At 43.7% G+C, this 26,886-nt stretch overlaps 2 protein-coding genes across 5 annotated transcripts in view; both read right to left on the reverse strand.

Moving 5' to 3' along the window:
- Positions 1–49: 49 nt before the first annotated feature.
- GOLGA1 (golgin A1) lies at positions 50–23,358 on the reverse strand. Of its 4 annotated transcripts, none has more exons than XM_056504988.1 (23): positions 16,255–23,358; positions 15,627–15,934; positions 13,963–14,053; positions 13,193–13,267; positions 12,604–12,701; positions 12,041–12,073; positions 11,383–11,511; positions 10,946–11,103; positions 10,450–10,561; positions 10,231–10,326; positions 9,880–10,005; positions 8,957–9,052; positions 8,422–8,517; positions 8,010–8,162; positions 7,689–7,784; positions 6,883–6,972; positions 5,990–6,092; positions 5,603–5,721; positions 5,235–5,396; positions 4,687–4,746; positions 3,984–4,148; positions 3,138–3,224; positions 50–2,324 (listed from the first exon to the last, which is right to left on the reverse strand). In XM_056504988.1, exons 2-23 carry the CDS (start codon positions 15,759–15,761, stop codon positions 2,244–2,246), a joined length of 2,361 nt encoding a protein of 786 aa, XP_056360963.1. In that variant the 5' UTR covers positions 15,762–15,934; positions 16,255–23,358; the 3' UTR covers positions 50–2,243. The 4 variants fall into 4 exon arrangements, with proteins under 4 accessions (XP_056360963.1, XP_056360962.1, XP_056360961.1 ...); XM_056504987.1 differs by having other exon boundaries at positions 10,946–11,115; XM_056504986.1 differs by having other exon boundaries at positions 5,564–5,721; positions 16,255–23,357.
- Positions 23,359–23,729: 371 nt separating this feature from the next.
- Positions 23,730–26,886, reverse strand: part of SCAI (suppressor of cancer cell invasion) — a 30,829-nt gene continuing 27,672 nt past the window's right edge. Inside the window, exons 16-17 of the mRNA XM_056505466.1 lie at positions 24,274–24,346; positions 23,730–23,744 (exon numbers count right to left, since the gene is read on the reverse strand). The gene's annotated coding sequence lies outside the window, so the exon portion shown is untranslated. The remainder of the gene's footprint in view (positions 23,745–24,273; positions 24,347–26,886) is intronic.

Genomic DNA, 26,886 nt, shown 5'->3' on the forward strand with positions numbered 1-26,886 from the left:
TAGCATCCCAGGGGAGATAACCAGAACTATAAAAAGAAAGAAATCAAGATCAGGGGTTTGATCCAAAATGTATTGCACCACAAATTTCATAGTGTTTCATCATACAATCCATATTTACAGCATTAAAGGAAAGAAATCCAATGGTGATAGAAAGGATTATGTATAACCACTGTTCTGAGACAAGGGAAAGTGCATTAGCTTTTTAATACATGTATACACACCAGTCTTGCTCTGATACTAACAAAAATTCAACACTTAAGGACTAGTTTATGGTAAGTTGATCCTCTATGAGCTTTGGGATCTGAAAGATGTTAGTGAATATATAACCGAAGATTTTACTTTGTCACTCCATTCCAAGCTGCCTGTCCTGCTTTCCTTACTGTTCATCAGTAACCTTTGAAGCCAGGATCAGCATAAACCCAATAGGCATTCAGCAGGGAGGAGTGGGAGTGAAGAAATCCTGACTCCTGGTCCCACAGAAACAGAGCAGGGCAAGGGGACGTTAGGAAAAGATCTCAGAGAATAAAACTTTCCCGGAACCAAGAGGGTTATTCCACCCTGCTGTATCTCAGAGAAACAATTGAAATGAATGTACTTTTTGATTGTCTATTTTCACAGTAGAGCAGGGCTGAACCTTCCATGCTCTATCTTGTCTGGAAGTGCCATTAATCTGGTTACTGTAAACTGCTGGGACAAGATCTAGTGCACCAAAAAATTCTGCTGGTTTTCTTAACTTCAGACAAATCCAACCTGGCTCTAAGCTGAGGAGCATCACCTGTGCTCAGTACCAGCTCCTGGCAGTACCTGTGTCTGGGGTGGGGCTGTCTGGGAGACCAGCAGGGTCTGGAGCCTCTGCATCTCCACTGGAGAAAGCTTGAATTATCCTGACTATATTTAACAGAAGTATGAACTTACTTGTAAGAGAATTCCCAGAACTGCAGCATGCTCACTGAACTCCATACATGGGTAGATTTTTGGAAATAGGTCTCAAGTTTTCAGTAGTCAGATTTAATGCTACTTCCCATTTGGACCCAGATTTTGCAGAGGTGTTAATAAATGGGCGAAACTCTGCTTCCAGGGAGGAAGTGCCACCTTGGTCCCCTTTCTTTACTGTATCAGGAAAACAAGCTGCTGGAACTACCACTTGTTCACTAAGAGTTGAATTTTGCCCTCAAACCCCTCATGAGCAGCATTTCCTTTTACCACAACAGTCAGGACACAGTTAACATATTCATAACAGTTTTTAAGCATCAGTATTTGAAGTACAGAAAACCACAACAGAGAGGCAGATCCTGGTTATAAGGATTTGTTGCTAGCAGAACTTGGAAGAAAAAAAATGAATCAAGTGTTTAGTACCAGCATTCTTCACCCTTTGTCACTAGATTTTTATTTTTAATTTTTTTTAAAATAAAAGGTATTTTTCAGTGTGGATTTACAATATCTGGAACTCAGCTTTAAAATTTTAAAATGGTTTCCTACCCCTTTTCCCACTGCTAACAACCTATGGAACAGGCTAATGGATTAGTTTTAAAGGCGACTGAGGATTAGGTACTATAATTAAGACCATTTTAAATATTATTTTTCTTTAAGAAAAGTAAAATCAGACAACTCTAAAGTTGTGCTCTCAAATTAAATAATCATCAACATGCAGCCTTGAGGACTGCAGGCCAGGATAAATGCACCTTAAATTACACAGTGATATGAAAAAATGCCAACCATTAGTTATGTCAGTATTAGAAGGCAAGGCAGAGTTCTTTTTTGGTTAAAGCTTCTGCTCCTGTCCTGTGAAAGGCTTTGCAAACCATCCCACTCTCAACACTGTTCTGCCAACACGTTTTTCATTGCTGGCTTCCCACAGCCAGACAAGCAGCTTCTCTGTGCCCAGAGTCACTGGACTCCAGCACCCTGGAACAGCAGCTGGAATCGCCATCCCCAAGAGACTGAACTGGCAGCCCTGCTGTCAGCGAGGTCCTCAGAACCCTTTGGTGCCAGGAACCTGGGAGTGATGAGCACAAGGAGCTGCTCTCATCACAGACACCAAGGTGCTCCCTGACTCCAGCCCAGAGCTGTTCCAGTCTGTAGTGAAAACGTCTCCTTGCACAGTATTAGTATTGTAAACAGAGCCAGAAGTTCTTGTACAAAATACTGCAATGACAGTGATTAAGACACACCTGGAGCAGTGTGTTCAGCTTTCTTTTCACAGAAAGAAGTGCCTGGATACTGCCTGCCACCTTCAGGTTCCCTTAAGGCCACAGAGTCCTTGGGCTCGAGATGGACGGCCGGATGCTGCCTTTGGGAGATGGCTTTGAGCCAAACCAGGACATCTAGGACACAACAGCACAACACACATCACACAGGGTGTGCACTTTCAAGATGTGAAAAAGAAAGAATATGGTACACAGCCATGTTCTCATCATTTGATGGAGAGACCTATTTATGCATCAGAATGCTGCAGACTCCAGACTGGGGAAGTGGAGGCAGCTTCACACAATCAAATCTGGAAGGAACAGCACCCACTTCCCACAGGTGAAAATGACTGAGGATTATACTTACATATATTCCTTTAAAATAATTTCAAATTAGAACTCTACAGTCCTCTAAACACGGTGCCTTTAGTCAGTGTAGCATTACAGTGTTCCCTGAACCAGATGGTGAGGAAATCTCTTCATCTGCAGACTGAACATCCCAACTCCCTGTGTGGGCAGGGATGATGCAGCACTTGCTGTTGAACACTCCCCAACCACCACAGCCAGGGCCATGCAGATCTCATCTTAGCCCATGGAAAGGGGACAGTTCTTGGTGCCTGAGCCCAATGTCAAAAGGACAAACCCAGAATAAGGCTCCTGCTGTTAAACACTGATTCTGTGTGGGCAAGGAGCTTGCAGCTTCTCCCCACAGATAAATTCCACTGGGCATAGTTGTGCTCCGACTCCTCTGAGCACCAGAAAGCTGCTATTTCCCTCACTGAAATGGACAATTTCTGGCATGCACGTGATCAACATTTTAATAATAAATTACATTTATTATTGTAGTTAACATTTGGAAAAAAGACACTTTTCCTAATCTCTCAGCATCTAGGAATTTTCATTGTCTCCTGGGAATCCCATTAGAGACTACATATGGTACAGAACTCTTACCTTGTACTCCAGAGTTTCTTTGAGCATGTTTTCTTCCTCTTGTGAAAAATTCAGTAACACAGACACAGCTTTAATGAGATGGAATGCCTGAAAGAAACCACAGAGTTGTGTTGTTTATGATGCTCTACACTCATGACTATGGTGCAGCACAGAGGTCTGTATGTCTGTCACAGATTTCAGCAGACCAGCAGCCTCCCATTAGTCCCAGTTTCAGTGGACTAGGATAGCCTGTACCTTACTTCTGTGTTTCCTGGCTTTCTGTTCTTTAACAATTGTTTTGGAGAAAGAAGACAAGTGGGAGCCTGGTTATTCAGAGTAGAGAAGCAGCCTGGCCCCTGCTTTGAAAAGTGGTTTAAACCAGCTTGATACCATGAAACTGTAGAGTTCTTTTTTTACCTTATCCACTGACTTGCAATTAAGTGCTTTGTTGGCATGACTTTTTAACACAACGTGGAGAACAGCAAAGAGCTTCAAATGCACAAGGAATTACCTCTTACAGACCAATAGCAAGTGATTTAGAAGTTTTCTTGGTTTTTTCCTCTTTCTTAAACGTACAGCCATTTTACTTTCATACTCCATATGCTCTTCAGAGCAGTGCAGTGGGAATCTCTTGTAGATGCAGATCTCTAACACCCAGATGTAACTACCTCCTAAAAACTCACATTTCCCTTTCTAGTAGTTAACAGTAGTCTGTACTTCCAAATACATTGCTATCAGCTATTTTATTACCCACACTTTACACTTTTTAATTGTAAAATTATGGAATTGGCATAAAGTGTCTTTAGGAGGTGGCAGGTGGCAATTTCTAGAGAAAGACAGATGTAGAAAGAGAAGTGGCACCTTTACCTCAGATTCCCTGCAGGACATGAACTTTAGTACAACGTGTTTAAGGTACTCAAAGTTTATCTCCCTCGAGTCATTCAGGTCAGAGTTGTTGGTGACAGTCACAGAAGCATTAGGCACTTCAGAATTTGTACGCAGCTCAGGTACCTCACTGTCAGGCCTTATTTTCTATAACACAAACAAACAAAACACAGAGGAAAAAGAGAAGTACATTGCAGATGCTGTTGGCTTGACACTGAGAGAAGTCTGGGTTCAGGATATCTACAGAGGGTTGTACCCATACATGGGTAAACACTGGGCATCAACAGCTCCTCATCCTTCATGGGGTCACAGCAGAGAAGTGTCTTCAGCTCTCCCTACACTCCAGGACAGGAGCTGGTTGATGTCAGTGTTCTGTGTACGTTACCCAAATCAGCATGGAACTGGCTCCATGGTGAAAACTATTCCTTGGTCATTTCCTCCTATTACTAATTTGCTCTGAGCCTTTCAAACGTGGACTTTCTTCAGAATAATTTTCAACATCAGAGCAAAAATAACAATTTTAAAACCTCTGTTAATCTTTCTAAAATAGATTTTTTTTTTTTCTTGGAGAGCTAAACCATTGTAGAGGGATGAAAGGGGAGCTAGCAATAAAGCTTTTGGAATGACAGTGCAAATACCTGCCAGCAAGTGCCATCTGAAGAGATTGAAAACACACAACCCTTACCAGCTCTTTCTGGAGAGTTTTCTTGAGTTCTGCCATTCTTTGCTGAAGCTGCTTTATCATCTGTAAGCACAACAAAGGAGAGTTTAACACAGTATTCCTTGTCAGGACCCCCAGGTATCTGGAAAAACCCATGACACTGGATGTATCCAGTACTGAATGAAATAATAATTAACCAACACTGACAGCTGTGAAGAAGCAACCTGAAAACCTTGGCTTGCCAGCTGCACACAGCAGCAGGCATGTGACAGGACACTTGGGCTTTCGTGTGGCAGCACCGTGGAACTGAACTGAATTCACACAAAAGGGCTCTGTAGGAAAGCTGTAAATAGTATCATTTGGTGCATCTTTCTGCCAAAATAGATGAGGATTCATGCAGCTCTTGGAGCAGTTTTTATTCATGGCTGGTAGATACTTGTGCAATCCAGAGAGAAGCATTTACTCACAGTGTACTGGATGCAAACTGGACAGGCCTGTCCTTGTAAGGTGGCAGCACCAATTACTTGGCTTCCTAATTAAAAGGGGAAAGACTACCAGCTGTTTCTGTTCACCTTGTTTTTCTCAGCAATTTGCTGTTCCAGCTCTCTGTTATCCTTCTGAAGTTGAATGACATCTGCAGCTTCCACCTCTCCGTTCTGTTCCACCACAGAGTTTTCTGGAGAAGGGAAACACTCGTTGTTCAAGGCCCTCGTTGACTCCTCCAGTTCTAAAACCTATAAAAATAAATAGTCAAGTGGAGAGATATCATGATATTAGCAGCCCAAGAGCACTCCCCAGGGAGAAAGCCAGACTTCTTTTTGGCTGTCCAAACTGGGGGACTCCTGCACACCTCCCTCTTTTCCCAGGAAGTCTGACAGGATGAATTTCCAACTGCACTCACAGTTTTCTCTTGCTCTCTGGCCAACAGGCACTCCTGCACCTGCAGCTTCAGCTCATCAATTTCTTTTCTTGCTGTTTCTTCTTTCTCCACTGCTTGGCTCTGACTTGCTTCTATGTCCAACTGTAACTGATGCACCTGCAGCAAGGCAGCTTCATGGTCTGGGAAAGGAGAAACCTGCTTAGTAACAGTGTGGCACATCAGATGGGAATTTCTAATTCATTTCCTCTGTCATGAAGACAGAAAGCCAGGGGAGAGACAAAGACAAGAGAGACTGTCCAATTGTTAGTGAACAATATACCATTTTGAAAATTCCAAGAGATTAAATATGGAAGAGAAATCTAGAAAAATTACAATCTACCAGGCAAGGCCAGAACTAGAGACTGTACTTAAAGTTGTCTGGGATACAGTAGACACATTTGGGCTAACCTTGACTGAGCTGGTTCAGTTCTTCCTTCTGTTTTAGCAGCAGATTACATTTCTCAGCAATCAGCTGGTCTTTCTCCTTTATGAGGGCATTCAGATGTGAAACCTTCAAAGCAGAAAAACAATGAACAGAAGTAATTAAAGATATAAAACAGGAAGAGGGTGTTGAAAGATCCAACATCCTTCAGAGTCTCAGCAGGCATCACCTCCACAATGCTGCCCTCAGTAACAAGCACTTAAGTTAACACTGGAAGAGCTAAACCCCACTTGGCTTCTGTGCCACCATCAGATTGTCACAGCCAGCATGTGGCAGCTGCAAAAGCCCATGAGCAAAACAGGAGATGGCCTTAAACCTCTTCTACACAGATCTGGCCCAGCAAGCACAGGTCTACAGCAGTCCCAGAAGAATAAAGAAACCAGAAGAAGGGACTAACTCCAGTCAAACTTGTTCAGTTGACAGTTCCTATTTTAAACAAACACAGGCTCACATTATCCACTTTTTATATAGCAAGAGCCAAATAAGACTACCTAGAACTGACATTTGGTCTGGATACAAGCTCCTCCCTATGAGGAAATGTACAATTTTACAACTGCTGTGCTCTGGAGGAATCCAGATGTGACACAGGCACTGAAAGGAACTCTCCAGAACAAACAGGTTTCTTTAAAAGAAGCTGCCAGATGACAGAGGCTGCCCTTGGCTGGTGCACTGACACAGCAACTCACAGATTACAGGGCTCTGAAACAGTCTCAGGTTTACAAGCACTGCTGTATCACATGCTGTGGATATGATTCTGCCAATGGTCCTGAATGTTAGGATAAATAAATCCAAACCCAGTCTGCTCTTTGAAAGGCTGGGACTTCTCAACTACATTTTAAAACAGTCATTATTAACCAACCTGCTGTTGTAATTCCTCTCTCTGTTTCCGTGTTTCTTCCAATGCTTTGGCAATTTCCACACTGACAGTTTCTCTGCTGCTCATCTCATTCTGCAAACCAGAAGTAATTGGGAGGTTGTGAGACAACTAAATCAAGTCAGTCTCTCATCTTTAACCCTAAATCTATTAGGACTACATTTATCAGTGTTCTGACACACTACAATTTCCAAATGAGTTAGGTTTATTTTACTGACTGCTGCTTTCTGTATATGCAATAGCAACACAGGACTGATGTAAGAACCCAAACAAACCCAATGCTTACAAGATCTTTCAGCTTGAAGTCTCTATTACAAAGAAGTAGCTCCTTGCTACAACAGATCTTTATTCCAACTGTGCATCCAGGAGTAGCTATAGAAAAAATTTCAACCATCTAAAATTACAGTCAAAATTGGATAAACTGTAAACACCCAACTAATTTAAGTTTTTAACATTTTGGTTTGAACACTGAGTGGAATCTGGTGTTGAACCATTCTGTATTCACCACTGCTAGCAGGATTTACAAGCTCTTCACATCCCTGACAATATGGGAATGTATTATTTCTGCCTGATTTAGGCAGACCCAAGCATTTTGGTTCAGAAAAGGATCAGCCCTTTGTAATGCTTCTCAAACATATTTCTCTGAGTACCAGAGATTATTTACAGCTCCAAGTACCTGCACCCTGAACATAACAGGTCTTCAAGCACTGAATGTAACCCACTGTGCTGTTTACTGCTCCCCAGCCTCAGCTCTGTCCCAGGACAATGCCAGGACCCAGTTCAGCCCTCACCTTTAGCCTGCTCAGTTCAGACTCTTGCTGTTTTAAAGAGTTCTCATATCCTTCTTTGCTTCCCTTGAGGTTTTCATTTTCCTTTTCCAGTTGGCTCTGTAAAATAGTGTTTAAATACGCAGTACAATTATTCTAATGTTTTGTTTAAACAACTAAACACATCTAATGCTTTGTTCATATTTAGTTCCTCAAAGTATGATATCTTCTATTATAATACCAGGAGTGCTGAATAAGAACATTCAGACAACAAGCAAGTTCTACAAGCTGTGTTAAAATCATGTTGTGAAGACTCAGAACCCACCAGACAGTTTCTGTACTTACAATCCTGTGCTGAGTTGTTGTTTTATCCAATTCCCAAGCTTTTTCAAGAGCAGCAATCTGAGACTCCAGCCCAGTAACTTTCTGATCATACTGATTTTTCTCACTTAAAATCTGTTGCTGCAGTTGATTTCTTTCATCCTCTAGATGAGTTTGCTTAAGAGAAATAAAGAAAACCATATTATTAAAATGGTATTTTGACATCACTCTAACAAGATTAGACATCATTCCAGTAGAGACTCTCAAACTGGGGAACGTTTTTTATTTGGCAGTAGTGTCATGAGCTCACAGAACGGAGCTCAGGAGACAAACAACAAGAAAACAAACACTTGAATAACAAAACAGAGAAGTGATTGTCTCTGGGGATGCTGAAGAGTGATCTGTTACTGGTCAGTAAAACATGCAGGATACTCACCAGCTTCTGGATCTTCAGATCCTGGTCAGCAGCTGCTTCTTTGCTCTTTTTCAATGTTTCTGTTGCAATCTGTAGTTTCACTTCCAGTTCTTTATTCTAAAATTACATAATGAATTAAATTCCTTACCCACTGGTATCTATGTTACTTAAAAAAAGTTTGCATAATACAGAGTGGCCCAGGAGGGGAAGGTAAATGTTAAATCCCTGAGACCACAGAGATGAAAGAGGCTGCCTATTTAACACATGCTGGTTTTAGAAATTCTTCACCACAGCACTGCCCCAGCAATGGCTGCACTTGAGTTATTTGTTTCTTAGTACAGGGAGGATCTGCACAAACCCTCTATCTTCATCTGTAGGCCCTCCTCCACCCATGAAGTGGGAAGATGCCCAGAGACACCAATTATTCTCCTTTCAAGACTAAATGTGGCTAAATGTGCAGTCTCACCTTGGGCTGGGAGTGCAGTGAGGGGAGCAGGAGGAATAGGGCATAGAGGATGAAAAGTGTGTGAAACTGGTGAAATTAAAAACTGCTCACCTGTGTTTCCAGCCGGTTCACAGCCTCACTGTGCCGTGTCCTGTCTGTCAGTACCTGCTGCCTGCTCTCCTCCAGCCTCTGCTCAAGAGCAGCTTTCTGAACATAGCATTGAGGTGAAGCACATGAGGAAGGATGCACAAAGACATAAGTTTGGGGGGGGTAATTAAAATTTTCCTTTTTATTTCATTAAAAAGGTAAAAAAAAAAAAAAAAGGGGGGCAGAATGTTTTAATATCTCTAGGTGAACTTTACACTGCCTTGAGTTTACTAAGCCAAGTCCTTTTGTCACAGCAAAACTGAAGTGATGTGATTGTAGGCACCCTGACCAGGGAAAAGCAAACATCCCCTTGCCTTCCAAAGACCCAGCTGGGGAAACATTGCTCCAGGCTGAGCATCAGAAAAAGAGATCAAGAAGCAATGAGAGAAAGGGGATTAACCACAGCTTAGTTTCTGTTTTCAGCTGTTGTTTAGCACTTCTGAGGCTGAGGTTTTCAGCATACAACATTCTGTTTGCACACCTATGTGCAAACAGTTCCCCTCCCTGTCCCACTGCATTGCCAAAGAACAAGGAAAATCAATCACTGTTTTTGTAATTAGAAAAACTCCCAAATTGTTCCACCTTCTGTGGGGCTGCCAGAAAGCTGCTCTCTTCCTTCTAAGCAGTCAGATGCCATGCCCAAACAGACAATGCAGAAAAGCCAACACAGACATCTGTGCAGAATCTACAGAAGCAGGCTCAGTGTAGCCACCCACACATTCTGCCCAGCACAAACAGTGTGCCAAAACACACTGACAGGACAAATATGGCTGCATGACATCACCAGCTTTCTTTCCATGGGTGAGAAGTAATGTATGATCTAAAAAACCCAAAACAAACAACTCCCTAATATTGTACTTCTAAGCAGCCTTTAATTGTGTAATTACCTCTTTGAGCAGCTCCTGCACGTGTTCATCTCCTGAGAGATTTCTTTCTAGCTTTTTTTCCAGGGAAGACACCTTTTCCTGCAGCTCTTCAGTAAGTTTCTCTCTCTCAGTAAATTCAAAAGTCATCTGTGAGAGTAAGAAATCACAGAATCTTTTTTATAATGAAGCTTTCAGCTAATCTCTTGTGGTTTGACTTTTGGAAATGCCAGTAGAAAGGGAAGTCCTATTTGAAAAGGTAAGATGATCCTGGAACACTTTCTAGACACCAAAATTCCAACTGCACAAAGGTGTACACTACCCAAATGTGCACCTTTACACCAGCAACAGCACATGCATCTGAATGCATCTCACCTTTTGCTTCTGCTGCTCATATTCCACCTTCAGAGATTCATGCTCTGCTTGTAACATTTCCAGTCTCTTCTCACAACCAGAACTAGCCACTCGAGCCTAAACAGTTTGAGAAATTACTTACTTTGAAACTTAAACTTCCAACACCACATAACTGATATCTAATCTAACTTCTGCAGACATGGAGCTCTTTGAATCAAATCTCACTTGGCTCAAACTTACATTTTGCAAGTCTACAGAAAGCTTCTGAATGACAGTTTGTAGCTCCTGTTCTCTTAACTCCAGAGCAGTGATCTTATTTTCTGCATTTGTCTCAGCTGTCATTAGTTCATCTCTTCACAGAAAGAGAATAAAAACAAGTGACATACTGTTCCAGAAAAATAATCTTTAGCAGGTAATTCTGCTGCTTATGAAAATAGACTAAGCATCAACAAAATTTTCTTGTCCTAAAACCAGCCACCATCATCAATCACTGCTTGATTATACATTTTCCAAAAAAAGTGACAGTTAAGCATTCAAACTATGAAAAAAGGAAATAATTTACAAAAAAAGTATTACTATCATTGGCTTGGCATTTACATCCCCATAGCCATTGCAGAGGAAAAAATTCAGTCAACTCACTACACATATAAACTCTTCCAAAGAGACAGAACTGAGCATGAAGTAAAAATACAGGGGAAACACATGCACTGCTCCTGTGAAATGCTCAGCTTCATACCTCTGAGCCTCCAGCTGCAGGAGCTGCTGCTGCAGGTCCTGGAGATCCTTCCTCAGGCCCGAGGACTCGGCCCTGGCCTCCTGCAGCTCCGCTCTGGCCTGGCTCAGCTCCTGAGCGCGCGCCTCCAGCTCCTGCTCTGCTCTGCTCAGAGACTCTTCCTTTTTCAAAAGCTGAATATTAGAAGATTGTCTTTGGCATTACAGATGACCAGTAACTGATAAATCTTTTCACTGAAACATGCCTGTTTTATTAATTTGTGGGCTGAATGAAGTGAGATAATAAACTATGTAATATCGTGTTCAGTACCTACTGTTAGGATTTTGACACCAACCAAAGCTGTGTACAAGCATAAAGGCTGAATAAAAGAATGTTGGGCTACCACTAACTTAATATGCTAGTAAAAATTTTAGGAAATAAAAAGTTTAAAATATTCTTACCATGTGTTTAACTTTGGCAATTTCCTGCTGCTGAAAGCCCTCCAGTTCATCGATTTCATCTCGTTTTTGGAAAAGGTTTAAACTCTGCTCCCTCATCTCTTGTAATTGTGTTTGAAGCATTTTTTTTTCCTGATAAATGAAAAAAACCAAAGGAAATCAAAGGATATCTGCATGCTCATATCAATTTAATGGAAGTTTAGGTAAACACTCTGGGAAAGAAATCTTGTATTGCAGCCGTAGAGCTCCCGATGGTGTTCCACATAGAATTAGAAATCCTTTCAGATTCAGGTCACAGTGCAAATTACCAAACTTCAAAAAACATAAAAAGAAATCTCAATTCATTACAATGCCACTAATGATCATCTAAACTGAACTCTTAAAAATGGACAATGTTCCACCTTACAGAAGGACAACTTTCCCATCACAACCCATTGTTCTCTACTTCCCTGCTGAAAAATAAAGCCAGAAGGACCTCCCCAAGCATTTGGGCTGGTAACAAAAAGCAAATGATTGGCTTCTCCCACTGAAGAAAGACCAAATAATAAAAAGGGCTGAACAGAGTCAAGCTCTGATAGAACTGGAAGTGTGCAAGATGGTGTTTGCAAATACACACAGAGACACACTACATTCCCCGAGAAAAACATCCAAGGTTAATTACCTTTTCAACTTGAGCAAGTATTTCCATCCACTCCTGAACAAGAAAGAAAGAAAAGAGATAAAATCCATTTGTAGACTTTCAAGGACAGCAATTATGGTTTTAAAAAAAAAAAAAAAAAAAAAAAAAAAAAAAGAAAAAAAAAAGAAGAATTTGTAGTGTTAGCAGATACTAAGCTTTGGTAATGATTAAAAAAATAATCAGCAGCAGTACAGTAACAGCCAGTGCTTGAATAGATAAAGGCTGAGGAACCATTTATGCTACCCAAATACATAATAGTTTTATGCAAGTAAAATAAATGTGACAACATGCCCACTGCCATTGAATCTTATCCAAGCACAAGCTTAACCTTTCATTAGGAGCTTCTGTGGGCTCTTGTTAAAACCAGTTGGAACAGTCTGAGCAGTGACAAGTCCTGCACCATTCCTGGCACCGAGCTCAGCTCCCTCCTTCCCTCAGTGCTGGCACGCTCATACACAGTGCTGAACAATTATTTTAATTAATAGCAACACCTCCTTAAAACATCAGGGTCATGAGAGTCAAAAGTCCTGCTCAAGCCCTCTTACCTTGTCCTTTTTTCCCAAGGCCAAAGCCATTCCTTCAGCCATCTTGGCTCGACTGGCCTGATGAGCTTCATTCTGCTCCTGAAACTTCCTCATGGAGGCTATCAACAGAGAACCACCAGCTATATTAAAAACTCCTCTTTTAAAATTGCTTCTCACTTTTCTGTAAGTTATTTATAACTTTAAAGAGTTTCTTCTGCAAGCAATTAGCCCCATCTTGACTGTAGCACTAGTGCTGTGCTACTTGTTCCCTCACGCTGCTTGCACACTGGCCAAGAGCCAAAGCTAACTGCAGACAGGAATACTGCTCCTTGCTGGATTACAACAAAGCTGTGAGTTTCCAAAAGGTCTCTCCTGCATGTTAGCCCCAAATCTGGCAGAAGGAGTATAATAGCAACTTTGTTCAACACGCTGCTGATGCTTTTTATGCTGTAAATAAGGTAACAACTTGTGTTTTAACTGTTCACAGTACAGAGGTGCACAGTTTGAAAAGAAATCATTAGCACACCTGTACACCAAACCTTTTTCCTTCCAACCACAGCAATTTTCAATTTAACTGAACAAAAAGGAAAAAAAAAAGAAAAATACATACAATCCTGATGCTTTTCTAATGCATTTTCAAGCTTCTCTTTCATCTTCTGCAGATTTCGGATCTGATCAGCATAATCTTGTGTGAGGAGGGAGAAGAACAGACCAGGAATGGACAGACATTGGGGAAGGATATTTTTAGGGTAACACAAAAAAAAAAAATTAAAAAAAAAAAGAAAAAAAAAAAAAAAAAAAAAAAAAAAAAGAAAAAAGGATGAGTGGCAAATGACAATGATTTTCTCAATCAGAAAATCATTCCTGCTGAGGAAAACTTGGGTGACCACAACAATGAACACAAGCAGATAGTTCTGTACTGTCCACAGGGTTGGCACAAACAGAAGGGCCTGTCCCAGGGGTGTCAGTCACACAGACAAAAGCAGAACCAGAGAATGAACAACTGTCCCTCCCTTTTTACTTCATCCAGAACAGTGATATCTTTAACTCTGTTCAGAAAAGGTGTCTGGTACTGGAGGGTGCAAGGAAGGGTTAATTCATGGCCATTGCATTCATTTGCTTGTTGTTTCAGTCAGATGCTGTTTGAAATATGGGACAGAAAGCTGTTCCAAGGAATCACATAAATGTATTGTTGAAATCAGCAAAGACCCAGTTGCCTTCATAAAAAATTAATGATACTGGATGCTCCCTTGTCAATCAACAGGGCTGCTACAAATCAATTTTCAAAATACCTTAACCTCATAATTTTTAATAAACCATGTAAATTAAAAGGAAAACTTTTCCTAAAGTAACAAGTTTTATATGAATCAGGACACATACCAGACAGCTTCACCTCCAGTTTTCTTATTTGTTCATTTCTTCTCAACAACTGGGATGAAAGATCCTCTCTGGAGCTGCTTCCATCAGAAGCCTTGGGAGAAAAGCAACACCCTGTAACTTACAAAATTTAGAAAAAATGACTCTGCCATACATTAAGTCTGGGATAGCAACCACTCTCCTGCCTAGGAATAGCACTTGTTTTCCACATAGAGGGGAAAATTGTACTAGCACAGCAGAATGTGTAAAAAGTGCTGAAGAAGAAAACCAGTAAGGGCTTAATAGTGCCAGGCTGCCTGCTCCCCAGAGCACAAAGCTTAGGAAGGAGCTGGGGCTGGGAACTGTTTGTCCAAACTGTCACTGAGGAGATGGGGGAATGGAATGACTGAGGGGGAGGAAATCAGGCCCTACAGCACAGGCACCAGGAAAGGTCAAGGAGAAAGCCATGAAAATCAAAGTAATTAGAAAAAAAGCAGTAGTGCTTTTCAGGTGGGATAAACTCACTGAAGCCCTGATGCAGCAATCTGTCCACACAAAATCTGCTGCATAAATGACTTATGAGTCCTCTGGTGGTTTTTGCTCCATAAAAATCAATAGCAAGAGCAGTTAAATGAATATTGATAAAACAACTAATTCTTGAAGATTTTCTGAAAACCACTCAAGACTTCAGTCACTGCCATTATTTGTTTTCTGTTCTACAAACTTGCAAGATGGTAAACAGAATTTCTATATGAGAATTTACTAAGTGCTAAAGAAAAAAAATATCTCAGAAAAACACAGGACTAATATATTTCCACTATAAAATGTATTTAAACATTAAGAGCTCCAACTTCCTGCTTAACAGAACTGAAATTTCAGCTGAGCTTCAGAAAAAATTATTTATAGCTCAACTGTGTAAATAACTTCTTGACTCTGCAGACAGCAAACAGAGACTTGCTGCTGGCTCTGCAGTGGGTCCTGCTGGCTCCAGCAGTGGGGTGACACTGCCTTAATCCAGGCTTTCAAAAATGTGACAGCCAGCCATCCAGGGCAGAGGTGCCAGAGCATTCCAGGGTTTCATTTAACACACACACTCCTGCAATTCTACCACTTGTTTGAACGATGTTTTATAATGAAAGAGAGGAATTGCAATAGTTTTAGTGCAACAATACTGCACACGTTTTCAGCAGAGACATACACAATGTCTCAGGTAGGAAGAGTACCAGGAAGCCAAGAGGTAAAATGAAAAGTGGCCAGCATCTAGCTGGCTGTTCTAATGACAGAGAAGCTGTGGCTGTCCTGTCCCTGGAAGTGTTCCAGGCCAGGTGGGACAGGACTTGCAGCAAACTAGTCTAGTGGAAGGTGTCCCTATCCATGGAGCTTAAAGGTCACCTCCAACCCAAACCACTCCAGGATTCTATGCTTCAGTAATTAATTTTACTAACATGCATCTTACACATAATTACAGCTTTATTCAATATTTTATATCAATTTATCAACGTTTTGTATTGAAACAGTCAGTATTTAAGGTCACTCAAGCTAATGATACATTTATGCACTAAGAGATACACTTACAAAGACACTACGGCACATATTCAAATCACACACTAGACTTAAAATGGTTGTCTGCAAAACCTTAATAAAAACACTGTCAGAGAAATGAGATTTCAAAGCAAGGTGTAACTCACAAAGTCGTCTCCGGAGTCTGCTCCCACAGACGTGATGGATTCCTTACTGACAGACCTGGGGATGCGGGCGGCTCCTCCGGGCCGGGGGGCCACCGCTGCCTCCTCTGCGATCTTCTTCTTCAATTTGGCAAACATCGTACTGCTCTGCAGCCCTGAGAGATCAGGTGCTTCGGAAAGCCACGTCCTCCAACCTTTAATACACTGGCACTCTTGTCTAAAGCTTCCAAATGCTGAGACTTAATTCTGAGCCTCATCCACTGGTTTACTGCATTTCTAGAGTCATTAAAGCCCTCAAGGCCTGGCAGTACCTGCAAATCAAACAGAAATGGGTCCCACACTAAAAAATCCCACTAGCATGCATCATTCAAAGGCAACAGAAAACCTTTTAACATCACATCTGTTACAACACGTTGAAAAACCGGGTCTCGCGGAGCAGAATCCGTTAAAGTCCCAAACCAACGGCCCCAAACGGCGGCGGGCCCAGGCCCGGGGAGCGGGCGGGTCCTCTCAGCCCGGCCCGGCCCGGCCCGCGGAGCTGCTCTGTCCCGAGGCATCGAAGGCCTGTCCCCGCCGCTCCCCGGCCCGGCCGCCCTCTGCTCTCCCGCTTCTCCGTCCCCTCGCTCCTCACCGCCCATGCCTGGCCGGGCCTCGCCGCTCCCGCGGCCGCCGCCGCTTCTCCGGACACCGCCGACCCGGAAGCGCCGCGCGGGGCGGAAGCGGCGCCGGTTCTGCTCCGCCCTCGGTCCCGCTTCTCCCTCAGAACCAGCTCCGCCCTCGGTCCCACTCCGCCCTCCGAACCAGCTCCGCCCTCGGTCCCGCTCCTCAATGCAGTCCCGCTCCGCCCTCCGATTCTGCTCCGCCCTCAGTCCCGGTCCCGCTCCTCCCTCCTACTCAGCTCCGCCTTCGATCCCGCTCCGCCCTCCGATCCCACTCCGCCCTCCGAACCAGCTCCTCCCTCAGCCCCGCTCCGCCCGCGGCCCTCCCGCTCCTCCCTCAGCCCCGCTCCGCCCGCGGCCCGCCCGCTCCTCCCAGCCGCAGTCGCAGCCCCGGACCATGCGGCTCGGTGCGAGCGAATATCACAGTTTATTGACAGCACAGTCCGCCGGCGGGGCCGGGGCGGCCGGGACAGGGACAGCGAACGGCTCGGACACGGCACAACCGCGAGCACCGGGCGGGAGCGGCTCCGGCGCGGCGGGGACAAAAGCGAACGGAAATGTGCTCCAAAGTCTCTGGAAAGGCTGGAGAGGCGGTGACGAGCAGGACGCGGGGCTGGCGCTCGCTCTGCGGGCCCGGCTCCATCGCGGCTTCGCTTCTCCCCGCAGTGTCCAGCAGCAACACAAACGCGCTCCTTCCCTCCCCGAACAACGGCAGTCGCTTCTGGCATCACACTGCTTTGGCGATTACAGACCCCCTTGCAAAAAAAGTCCATTTGCTCCAAAAAAAGTTTATTTATATATCTCTATATATTTTAAGGAAAATATCCGTTTTTACCAAAATACGATATACAGGCACACAGCTGTAAAATAACTTTAAACCAATTCACTATAAAATTACTTTTGGTAATAAATAATTTGATTCTCAGAGAGGCAAAACTCTCCCTGTACCTCGGCAGCTGGGCTGCCTGAGGCACGGTCCCTCTGCATTCCCAGAACGCTCCCAAACGCTCCCACCTGCGCTCCCCTCATCCTTCTCGCTGGGCCTTGCCCAGGGCAGAACCAACTTGTGCTTTTCAGCCTGCATGAGGCAGAATCCTGCTCCCAACAAACCAGTTCAAAGGCAGAACGGTAATAAACACGTGCCAAAAGCCATCTGTGAAGTCAGGGGGGCAGATCCTCCCAGCAGGGTTTATTCTGGAAGGAGCAGCTGCTGGGACTGGGCTGGTGAGATCTGTTCTGCTCTGGGGCTCCTGCAGGCCAGCAAGCTGTGCTGGGGCCTGCTCCCAACGGCAATGAAACCAGGAACAAAACATCTGTGCGTGCATCTGGGATTTGGGCAGAATTCAGAAATAGTCCTTAACACCAAAAAATGTCAGATTCAGAAATCCTTAACTAACTCTCCTCAGTCTTGGCATAGTAATGATTTAGACAGGAAAACAGAAAGTGGCTGTCACTCCTAAATCTAAAGCAGTTATGTGTGTCCTCTGTCCTATTGAGCAGATCTCTATTGATCTTCAAAGCACCTGAATACATTTGGTCACAGAACAGTATTGCTCTAAAAGTCTGATGTTACAAATGTAAGAGAGCCCCTTCAGGAGTGTATAATCTGCTCTGGAGAGCTTTGCCCCAGCTGCTGTGTCCAGTCTGACCTTACCAGGCACACAGAGCATTTTCAGCTCTCTGTATTAAATTTTCTCCCTTGTTCCTGTAACTGTTTGTGCCTGCAGAGCTCCCTCAGCCCCAGGAGCAGCCACAGCCACCACAGACCTGTTCCCGACAGCACCAGGACTGAGTGAGGCTGTGCCACTGAGCTGCACTCAAACAGTTACTGAGAAATCAAACACAGGCAAAGCTTTTACAAAAGAAACCTCAAGACAAAACAGCTGTTCAGAAAGATTCCAAGATTTTTAGCTTTGAGAAGGAGCAGACTTGCAGCACAGCATGGTTACAGGACACGGGAGGCAGCGAGGCAGGGGAGGTGCTTCCTAACTCATGCCAGGGATGGGCTGTGAACAGCACTTCCATCTATCCTTAGGGGAGAAGCCTGTCCAGAATTACTGAAATTGTAGCTTTTGAAGATGATTGATTAAAGCCAAATTTCCTGTTGCCCCGATCTGTTTCCTATGATCCTTTAAAGACATCTCTGCAATCTCCCTGGGGAACACTCTTGAGGAGTTACTCAGTCATGACTTGACAGACATTATTTTGTCCAAATTACTTAAAGAAAGGTCCTGAGACTTCTCAAGAAAGCACTCCAGGGAGCAAGTCCTGTTTGCACAGCTCATGGAAGTTAGTGCTCCATTTAGCTGGTGCACAAAATAAAACGACACATCACATCCCAAGAGGAATTAAAAACGGGAGCACTGAAGACTCATAACCCTGTATTGCCCTGTCACTGTTATTTTGAGAAGTCAAAGGGGGAAAAAAGGCAACAGCAGTAACTTTGGCAAGATGTTCCAAAGCCAGTTTGAGCAGGAGCACAAACCTACTGTGGGAGCAGGATTCATCTGAGCACACCACATGCAGGGGGTAGGGAGGCAGGCAGGAGCAGTCCTGTAAGGACACAGCTGGTCCAGTTCACCTTGTCCTCTCAATGTATTACATGCAGAATTTACCCCTTTAATTTGGCATTGCCTGGTGCTGGCAAGTCTTCTCCGCTAATATAAGCAATAAAGATACATGGAGAAAGGGAGAGCGAGACAAGAGGGAAGGCATCAGGCCTGAGAAGGATTTGTTCTCTTCTCACTTAAAAATGGTTCAGTCTTTGCTTCGCTTCCACACTGAGGACTGCGAGATACAGAAACCAGATTTTCTTCAGTACACACAAGCATACACCGAGAGGTACCTACGACCATAGCACAGAGCACACAGTAGCACAAGTTTAGAATGACTTAGTTTAAACAAGACAAGCTTTTACTTGGAGGGGAAAATATCAACATTTTCATCTTGAATGCAGTTCTTTGGGTGGGAAAGAAGGGGCTGGCTCAAAATCCAAGACCAGACACTCATCCTAGCTACAGCTAGAGCAGACAGAGGGTATGAGCCCTCTGCTTCCACAGTACAATTCCATACTCCTCCCAACACAACAGGAGTGAGATCTTTATCTTTGAACGTCCCAGCACTAGACCTTCTAACAAAGATCAGCAGGTAAGAGGAGAATTAGGAACCTCAAGAATTAAGTTTTGACTTGGACAGTCATTGCTGCTAAGTTCAACTTCTGAACTAATTTTCAAGGCCTATATTCTCCTCCTACATTCCAGCTTCTTCAGGGCGTTTTGTATTTTAAAAAGTGCATTCTTCTCTGATGAAATCTACCTTGGCAAAAATCAAACAGAACTTCCTCGAAGGGCTGCAAATGGTAGAAGCCTCTCAGGTCACAAGCAAGGACTCCCCACTTCAGCCTGGCTAAAGGAAGGTGAGGACCACCAAGGCTTTCCCAGTCAGTTCACAAGCAATGTCCCAGAGGTTCACCAGCCCACGAATGGAATCATCATCATCCTCACTCCTCTGCTTGGAAACAGCATACTCTTTTCTCTTCCACAGAGATGGAACCAAAATAAGAATAGCTTCATCAAAGCAAAAGCTAAAGCAAAGCAAAAGCATTTGGTTGGAAGGCAGTGAGCTGGGGAAAACTCAATTCCCTTTTTCCATGCAAGCTGAACACTGCTGGTAGAGGAACAGCAACAGATAACCTGCCTCTCACTTGCTGCTGCATTAAAGGCTTCCTGCATCTTTAGCCTCCACACACAATCCCACGTTTTAGCAACTGGGGGCCTCCTACCAGGCACAAAGGCAGGGATCAGCTTCACAGTAAATACATGGATCTTATCACTGTAGTACATACAGGGGTACCCACTCCCCTGGCTAACTAAGGGCTCCTGTACCTGGAATCAGTTCTCAATTACTTCAAGATCCAAGGTAAGTCCCTGGAAACAGCAAATTACAGTGACAGAAGAGCCATAACCTTTAGTACAACCACAAATGATGTGCAGCACCTTTTGGAATCCACCCAACATGGCGTATGTGTGTATATATAAATTTTGTATATAGACATTGTAGTGGTTCATTCTTTTTAATACATATACAAGTACCTATACATATATACATATTTACAATTTACACCAGCCAGTAGATGTATGTGTGCTGAACATACACACACAAACGCCGAGCACACACATGCACACACACAAACACACACTCCTCAGATCAGACTCCACAGCCTGGGAAATGAAGTCCTGCCAGAGTCCAAAGAGCAGCACCAAGGGGGGGTCTCAATGTACCAGCTTCAAGACTGCTTAGGACAAACACAAGCATTCACAGGATTTTGTACACTTGGGAAATAAAGAATGGATGGTGCAAGCTTCAGCCCAGCTACAAAGAACCTTCATGCAAACTCCCCAGCTACACTGCAGCTGTTCCTGCTGTTCCACACTGTGCCCCCTCAGCAGAACGGATCCACCAGTGCTGTTCTGGCTGACCAGATCACACCCTGAGTGTGTTCTGCACCCAGGATTATCATGACACCACAGCACTCACCAAGTTCTGCACTGTTTCCACCTAAGCACAGAGACATTGGTGGGGTTCAACAAAAAGCACTGACTGGACTTGTCCTCTCACTTTTCTAGCAGCCCATGGAACAGTGACAAGTGGCTTTTCCATTTAATACAATATCTCCATTCCCTCACCCTTGCTCACCCTGCACTGCCAGGAGCTGCCAGAGCTCCTCTGGCTCTGCAGGGCAGGCAGTGCAGTCCCAAATGAGCCAGCCAGCCCCTTCTCAAAGGCCACTGTCCTCCTGCAGACACCCACACTGAGCTCTGGGCTGGGGAGCCACAGGTACAGCCCTTCCCTGCTCCTGGCTCCAGGGCAGGGCTGGGTCATGGGGGGACATGCAAAACATCCAGGAGGTCATGACAGCTCCCACTTGGTTTCACCTGCAAGGGGAACATCAGGACCTCTCCTGGGGCACAGGGCTGTAGCACAGTGGGGTCAGACATGAGCACAGACAGCACAGTCCTGTAACATCAGCAATCACTGGGACATCCCCCCAGCTGCTGCCAGGGAGTGCTCGTGCTGCAGGAGCCACACATTCCATCCACACACACACAGGAGGGGTAACACCTGCTGGAAATGCTGGGATTTCTAAATAGTACCTCCAACTGAAAAACACCTCCTCCTGTGGCAGGGTGCCCCACATGGCAGGGAGAGGTGGGGGCTGACTGTCAGGGTTTGCAGTTTGTTCATCTATTGACCACCTGCCCAACCAGGTCCTTGGCCAGCAGAACACAGTTCATACAGGAAACTGCTGCATCAAACTTATAGGGAACATGAAGCATCTTTACAAATTCACTTCAAAGCACTGTTCCAAATGCAACTTAATTGTCCACAGTTTTGTCTCCTCACTTGCCTAAGACTGAAAAAATATATTTGTTATGAAGGAATCTGTGTTATTGCTATTGTTGGTTTGCACTGTGTGGTTCCATCTTTACCGTTTCAAATCCAAACTCTTTGGGGATAAAATATTGGGTTTTTTTCTGTTGATTTTTTTTCTTTCCAATTTCTTAAAATTGTATAAAAATAAAGGATTTCCACAAATATGGGCTAAAGGTAACCAATAATACTTCTATGCTTAGGATCAGCTGTTGGAAATGTGGTTGACAGCCACAAGACCAGAAATAAACCTCTAGTGATTCTTTAGTTTAACATTTAAAAGACATGAAAACTTCTGCTTATAAAATTGACCCCATACAGAATGGAACAGCTCAACTAACAGCTGTTTATTATTACTTTTTAAAATAATGGTCCTAAATTTAAAAATAAAATCAAGTACTTCCTTTTATGATTTTCACATTATAAAACTGCACCATTCAAAATCTGTGGCCAGGGAATCCCCTTTGCAGTAAGACAGTTTCTTTTAATAGTCATCGAGTGTGTTTTCCAGGAAAACATTCCTAACATCCAGTATGGAAGCCAACTCCAAAATGTGCTTTTGGAGGTGAGGGTTCTCCACCGTTTCATCTCTTGGCAGCTGAGGATAAGATTCAGGATAATTTCGAGTCTCCTGCTAGATGACAGTGAAAACAAAGAGAATCAGACACTCATTTCTTTCACACTCTCTAGGAAGAAGACTGCAAAAGGCCAATTGCACCCTAATCTATTCAGTATGGCACAGAGACAAAATATTCTAGAATTTTCAGTTTTCTCTTTCCATTGACTCAGAGATGGTTACAGTGGCAATACAAATGCCTGTTCATCTCAGATAGTTACTGGTATGTTTACTGAGGCTTTGCAGAAAAAAATATAAAACCACTAAAAGAGACAAAAAAATATTCACCTATACTTACCTACTAGGCTGGAGTTCATTTCTTGAAATTACAGACATGTAAGCATCTCCAGTGGGAGATTCATCTCATCCTAAAACAAGTATCTAAGACACTGAGGGCAAATCTCTTCCCCACTAACACAGACCTACTTCTTTTCCCTGGTATCAGGGCAGCCCAGGTAGCTGACTTAGGCTCGGAGAGCTGCTGGATGTCTGCAGCTCCACAACTGAATGCTGCACTTTTCAATGCTCCAGTCCCACTTTTCCCTGCAGTACTTAAAATGGAGCAGGCAGTCTGTATGCCAACACTCACATAAAATGGTGTAGATCCAGAGCAGACTTCTTTGTTGGCACAGCTTTAACCAACAGGGAGGCAAAATACCATCTTCCTATCTAGTGTATTCATTTACACTTCAAAGACCTTTCAAAATCCATTCACATGAAAACATTCCAGAAATAATGACCCACTCCTCCCCACTTCCTCTTATGCTCTTGTTCTATACCTTTTTGGTTGTGTAGAAATAATAATCTTAAGTTATAGAGGAATTTTTCTAGCAGATAAGGCTGTCCAGATTGCCATAACTGAATTGCAGTGTGCCTGCTGTGTTACTTGCAGGATTCAGGCTCCTGCAAGCCAAAGACTTCTTGCCTTTGGAGAGACACAAGGCACAGCCTCAGTGCAAGCTGCAGGGACAGCATGTGAGCATCAGTCACCTTTCCTTGGACCCTCCCACCTGAGCCAGGACAGCTCTGAAGCTCCCACAAAGGCACAGACATCCCTGCATACCCGGAAGATTTTGTGCATCCTCATAGTAGCCGAACAGAAGATAAATCTTGTGAGAAGCAAGCGAAGAAATTCATCCCCAAAAAACTGAAGGAAGGACTGATCTGTGCAGAAGGCAAAGAAAGCTGAGTTTAGAAAGGCTCAGGCCCCCAGAGGCTGAGCTGGGGCTGGCCAGGCCGTACCTATGGAGCGGGAGTGGGTCAGCAGCTGCGCAATGTCCCGGTTGATTTTTCTGAGGTAATCCTGACACTTCTCCCACAGCCCTCGGCGCATGCTTGACAATCCAGAGACAAACAGGAACGCCATTAAGGGATTGTTCAGAAAGAGCGTGAAGAGGCTACCCCGCTGAGACTGATCTGAAAGGAAAAATAAATCAATAGACAAAGGGATACATTTGGCACATGAATCAGAAATGTGTCCCTGCCACACAAGAAAGTTGCTCACCCGCTAAATTCCGTCACAGAGAGCTACTCCTGCGTGTTAGCTACACCTTCCCTTCTGCAGACCTGATCACTGGCTGCCAATGAAGGCTTGCTGGAGATGTGCATTAACACCAAGACACCTGAACTGACCCTGCTCCCTTCCTGGGAGCCATAAAGCTGCCCAGAGTTGTGATAACCACCATCACCCCTCGCTGGGCTGCCACCTCCTCAGTCTGTGCAGGACAGCCTTTGCTCCCAGCTCTTGTTGGAGCCATCTGTGGAAATGTCATCTGCACTGGAACCAACTATCTACCACATACAACAGCTAAACTTCATCATACTACTTCAGGGGCTGATTTAGGGGTTACACAGTAGTGAAAAGCTGTCTTTTCCTGAGGAATCTAGGTTCTGTTTGATACAGATTGCAACTGCAGATGGTTGGGAAATGCAGTACTGCACATACCTTGTAATGCTTTTGGATATGCTGTTGGAGAAAGCAAGCACACCAATGGCTGTCCAAATAAGTTTGTGAAATTCTGTAACAGATAAGAATTTTGAAGTATTGATGGTCACTCTGCTTGCCTTGGATATTCAGCAAGTCAAGGGTACAAATCATATTAATGACAGAAGACACTAATGCCTCTCATACAGCTCAGCATTGGCAGTGAGCCTGAGAAGTTCACTTACTCAGAGATCACAGCACAGAAGGAATATAATCGACTACATTTTAAAGGAATTACAATTTTCTCATTTCATTGCTACTGATGGCAGACACTAATTTCATGGAAATATGGCTTTCAGTAGTAACACATTACTTGAAAATAAAAAAAAAAAAAAAAAACATGTTCTGCAGTAAAAGTGAGAGCAATTGAGTTTATTAGCATCTTCCCTCACCACCAACTGAACTGCCCAGCCAAAATAATTTCTTTCCCCTTTTCCTTCTAGCAGGAGGAGCTATGTCTGATGAAACAGGAGGGCCCAGAGTAAAGATTTGAAGTAAGTTTCCTTCAAAACAAGTATGTCACAACCTTAACTGAACTCTCATTTTACCAACACTCATTTCATGCCCCTTTCACCAGCACCTTAAATGTTGTCAAAGTATGCAATTGCACAAGAATTTCTCCAGAACCTGAAACACCACCATTGTCCACTTCCACCAGTATTTACCTGGTAACAGTCCTACTGTGTATCTGTCTGGTGGTAAACAATTATCACAAAAGCAAAAAAATCAAAAATCATGCACAAAACCTCATTTGTTCTCACCGGAACAGCTTTCTTGTAACTGAAGGCTTGCAAAGCTATAGAAAATGTGATTGTCTGCATCCTTTCTATGCACAGACTCAGACACTGCTTCCAGAGCATTGTCTGCATCCTTTCTATGCACAGACTCAGACCCTGCTTCCAGAGCAAACGAGTGCCACACACACATCTGCAGATTAGATTCTTAAAACTGCAGTTTACAAGTGTAAGACATACACCACCACAAATATTTGCTTGTACAGAATTCTCAAAAAGTTTATTTTTTAATTCCTTTTGGCCTCTGCATAATTCAAATGAGCTTTTCTTTCCAGACAGTTTATTTCAGCTATACTAGTTTTACGTAATTAATTTGATCTAAATCTGCTAAATACTAGAGGCAGAAATCTAGTCTAATGAAAATAAAACATTTCCCATCTCTGGCAAAGTGCTGAGTAGTGCTAAAAACCCTTCTAGCTCACTAGGAGCCCAGGGAAGACTGATAATGCTGGATACTAAAGTTTGGTCTCCAAGGAAGAAATAAAGACAACTCCCTAGCAGACAGTAACAAGAGGCCAGGAATTGGTGAGAGAAACATTTCAAACCTCAGGAGTCACCCCAGACACTGCTGGTATGAATTGTACACACACTGGCAAGGTTTGACCTTCTCCAGTAACTCCTATGCTCAGTGCCATGGGCAGAATGACATGTTTAATTAATTCCATCATGTGTCACTCAGTCACAGACCACAGCAGCCACGCCACCAGCGAGAGCAGCCATGCAGTCCAACAGCCAGAAGCACCCCTGGGTCACCAGTGGGTCTCAGGCACTGGCTGGGAGCACTCTGGACTCTGTCCCAGCACAGGTTAAGTCAAGAAAAAAAACCTGCCCTGCAATCCAGATGTTGACAGGAGGTCTGGATATGGAATGCCCTACTCTTCAGTGCACAGACAACCCCAAAAAGATAAACCCCATTTTGTTTCAACATTGACTGGTTTTTCAATCCAGTGCTCCAGTTTTCCAACAGAAGTACTGCTAATTTTTACAATGCATGTCATGTACATCTCCTTCCAAGAAAGGACTGCCCATCATCTCCACAAGAAATCACTTCACGTTTAAGCTTTGCTAAGCTAAGTATTTATACCACACCACTGACAAAGGCCTTGCATTCTCACTGGCTGGAGGTTTTGGTTTGGTTTGGTTTTAAGACTTTGCATTTTACCATGATCCTAGACCACAGCTATAAGAAGGTATTGATTTAAAAATATTATTTCATCCACATATGCAGTGGTAACCTTCAAGAACACACAGACAGCTATATTTAAATGGAAGTGTTAAAAAAAAAAATCACGGCTTTCAGTAGATATGCTCGATTTGCAGTTATCTTCCACTTTCAGCTAAATATACAGGGGAGGAAGCTGTTCAAGTGCTGCTGATTTGACAAACTGGCAAGTCACTTCCTGGCAGGACTCACTTTCAGTCATCACCATTTAAGTCCTCCAGAGAGAGGGAGAGGATGGGGATGCGTGCAGGAGAGCAGGAACGGGCTGCAGAAAAAGATGTGTGAGCAGTTGCTGTTCCTGCTGGTACTGCTGGCAGTGACATTTAAATGTCAGGATAGCTCCTGTCCTACCAGGAAGGATCAGAGCAGCCACGTGGAACAGTCAGTATTGACTTCAATTCCTCACAGGGCTGCACAGAACGTCTTTGTTTGTGCCAGCAGTTGAGCCTCCAGACACCTCCCAGCCCCTGGGGACAGTCACAGCTCTGTCAGGGCACTCTGGGACCCCAGCACAACCACAGGCAGGAGTGCACAAGGGCTGCAAACACTGACCTTGAG

This window comes from Oenanthe melanoleuca, chromosome 17, assembly GCF_029582105.1.
Source record: "Oenanthe melanoleuca isolate GR-GAL-2019-014 chromosome 17, OMel1.0, whole genome shotgun sequence".
Taxonomy (NCBI): domain Eukaryota; kingdom Metazoa; phylum Chordata; class Aves; order Passeriformes; family Muscicapidae; genus Oenanthe; species Oenanthe melanoleuca.

Bases quoted from the DNA above. Each gene is read 5' to 3' on its own strand.
- GOLGA1 (XM_056504985.1), bottom strand. From the start codon at position 15,761: ATGTTTGCCAAATTGAAGAAGAAGATCGCAGAGGAGGCAGCGGTGGCC. The intron at 8,163-8,421 runs GTGAGTATCCTG...ATTTCTCTTAAG, and splicing joins ATCTGAAGATCCAGAAGCTG to CAAACTCATCTAGAGGATGA. The intron at 4,149-4,686 runs GTAAGGGTTGTG...TTTGTGTTATAG, and splicing joins AAACTCTCCAGAAAGAGCTG to AAAATAAGGCCTGACAGTGA.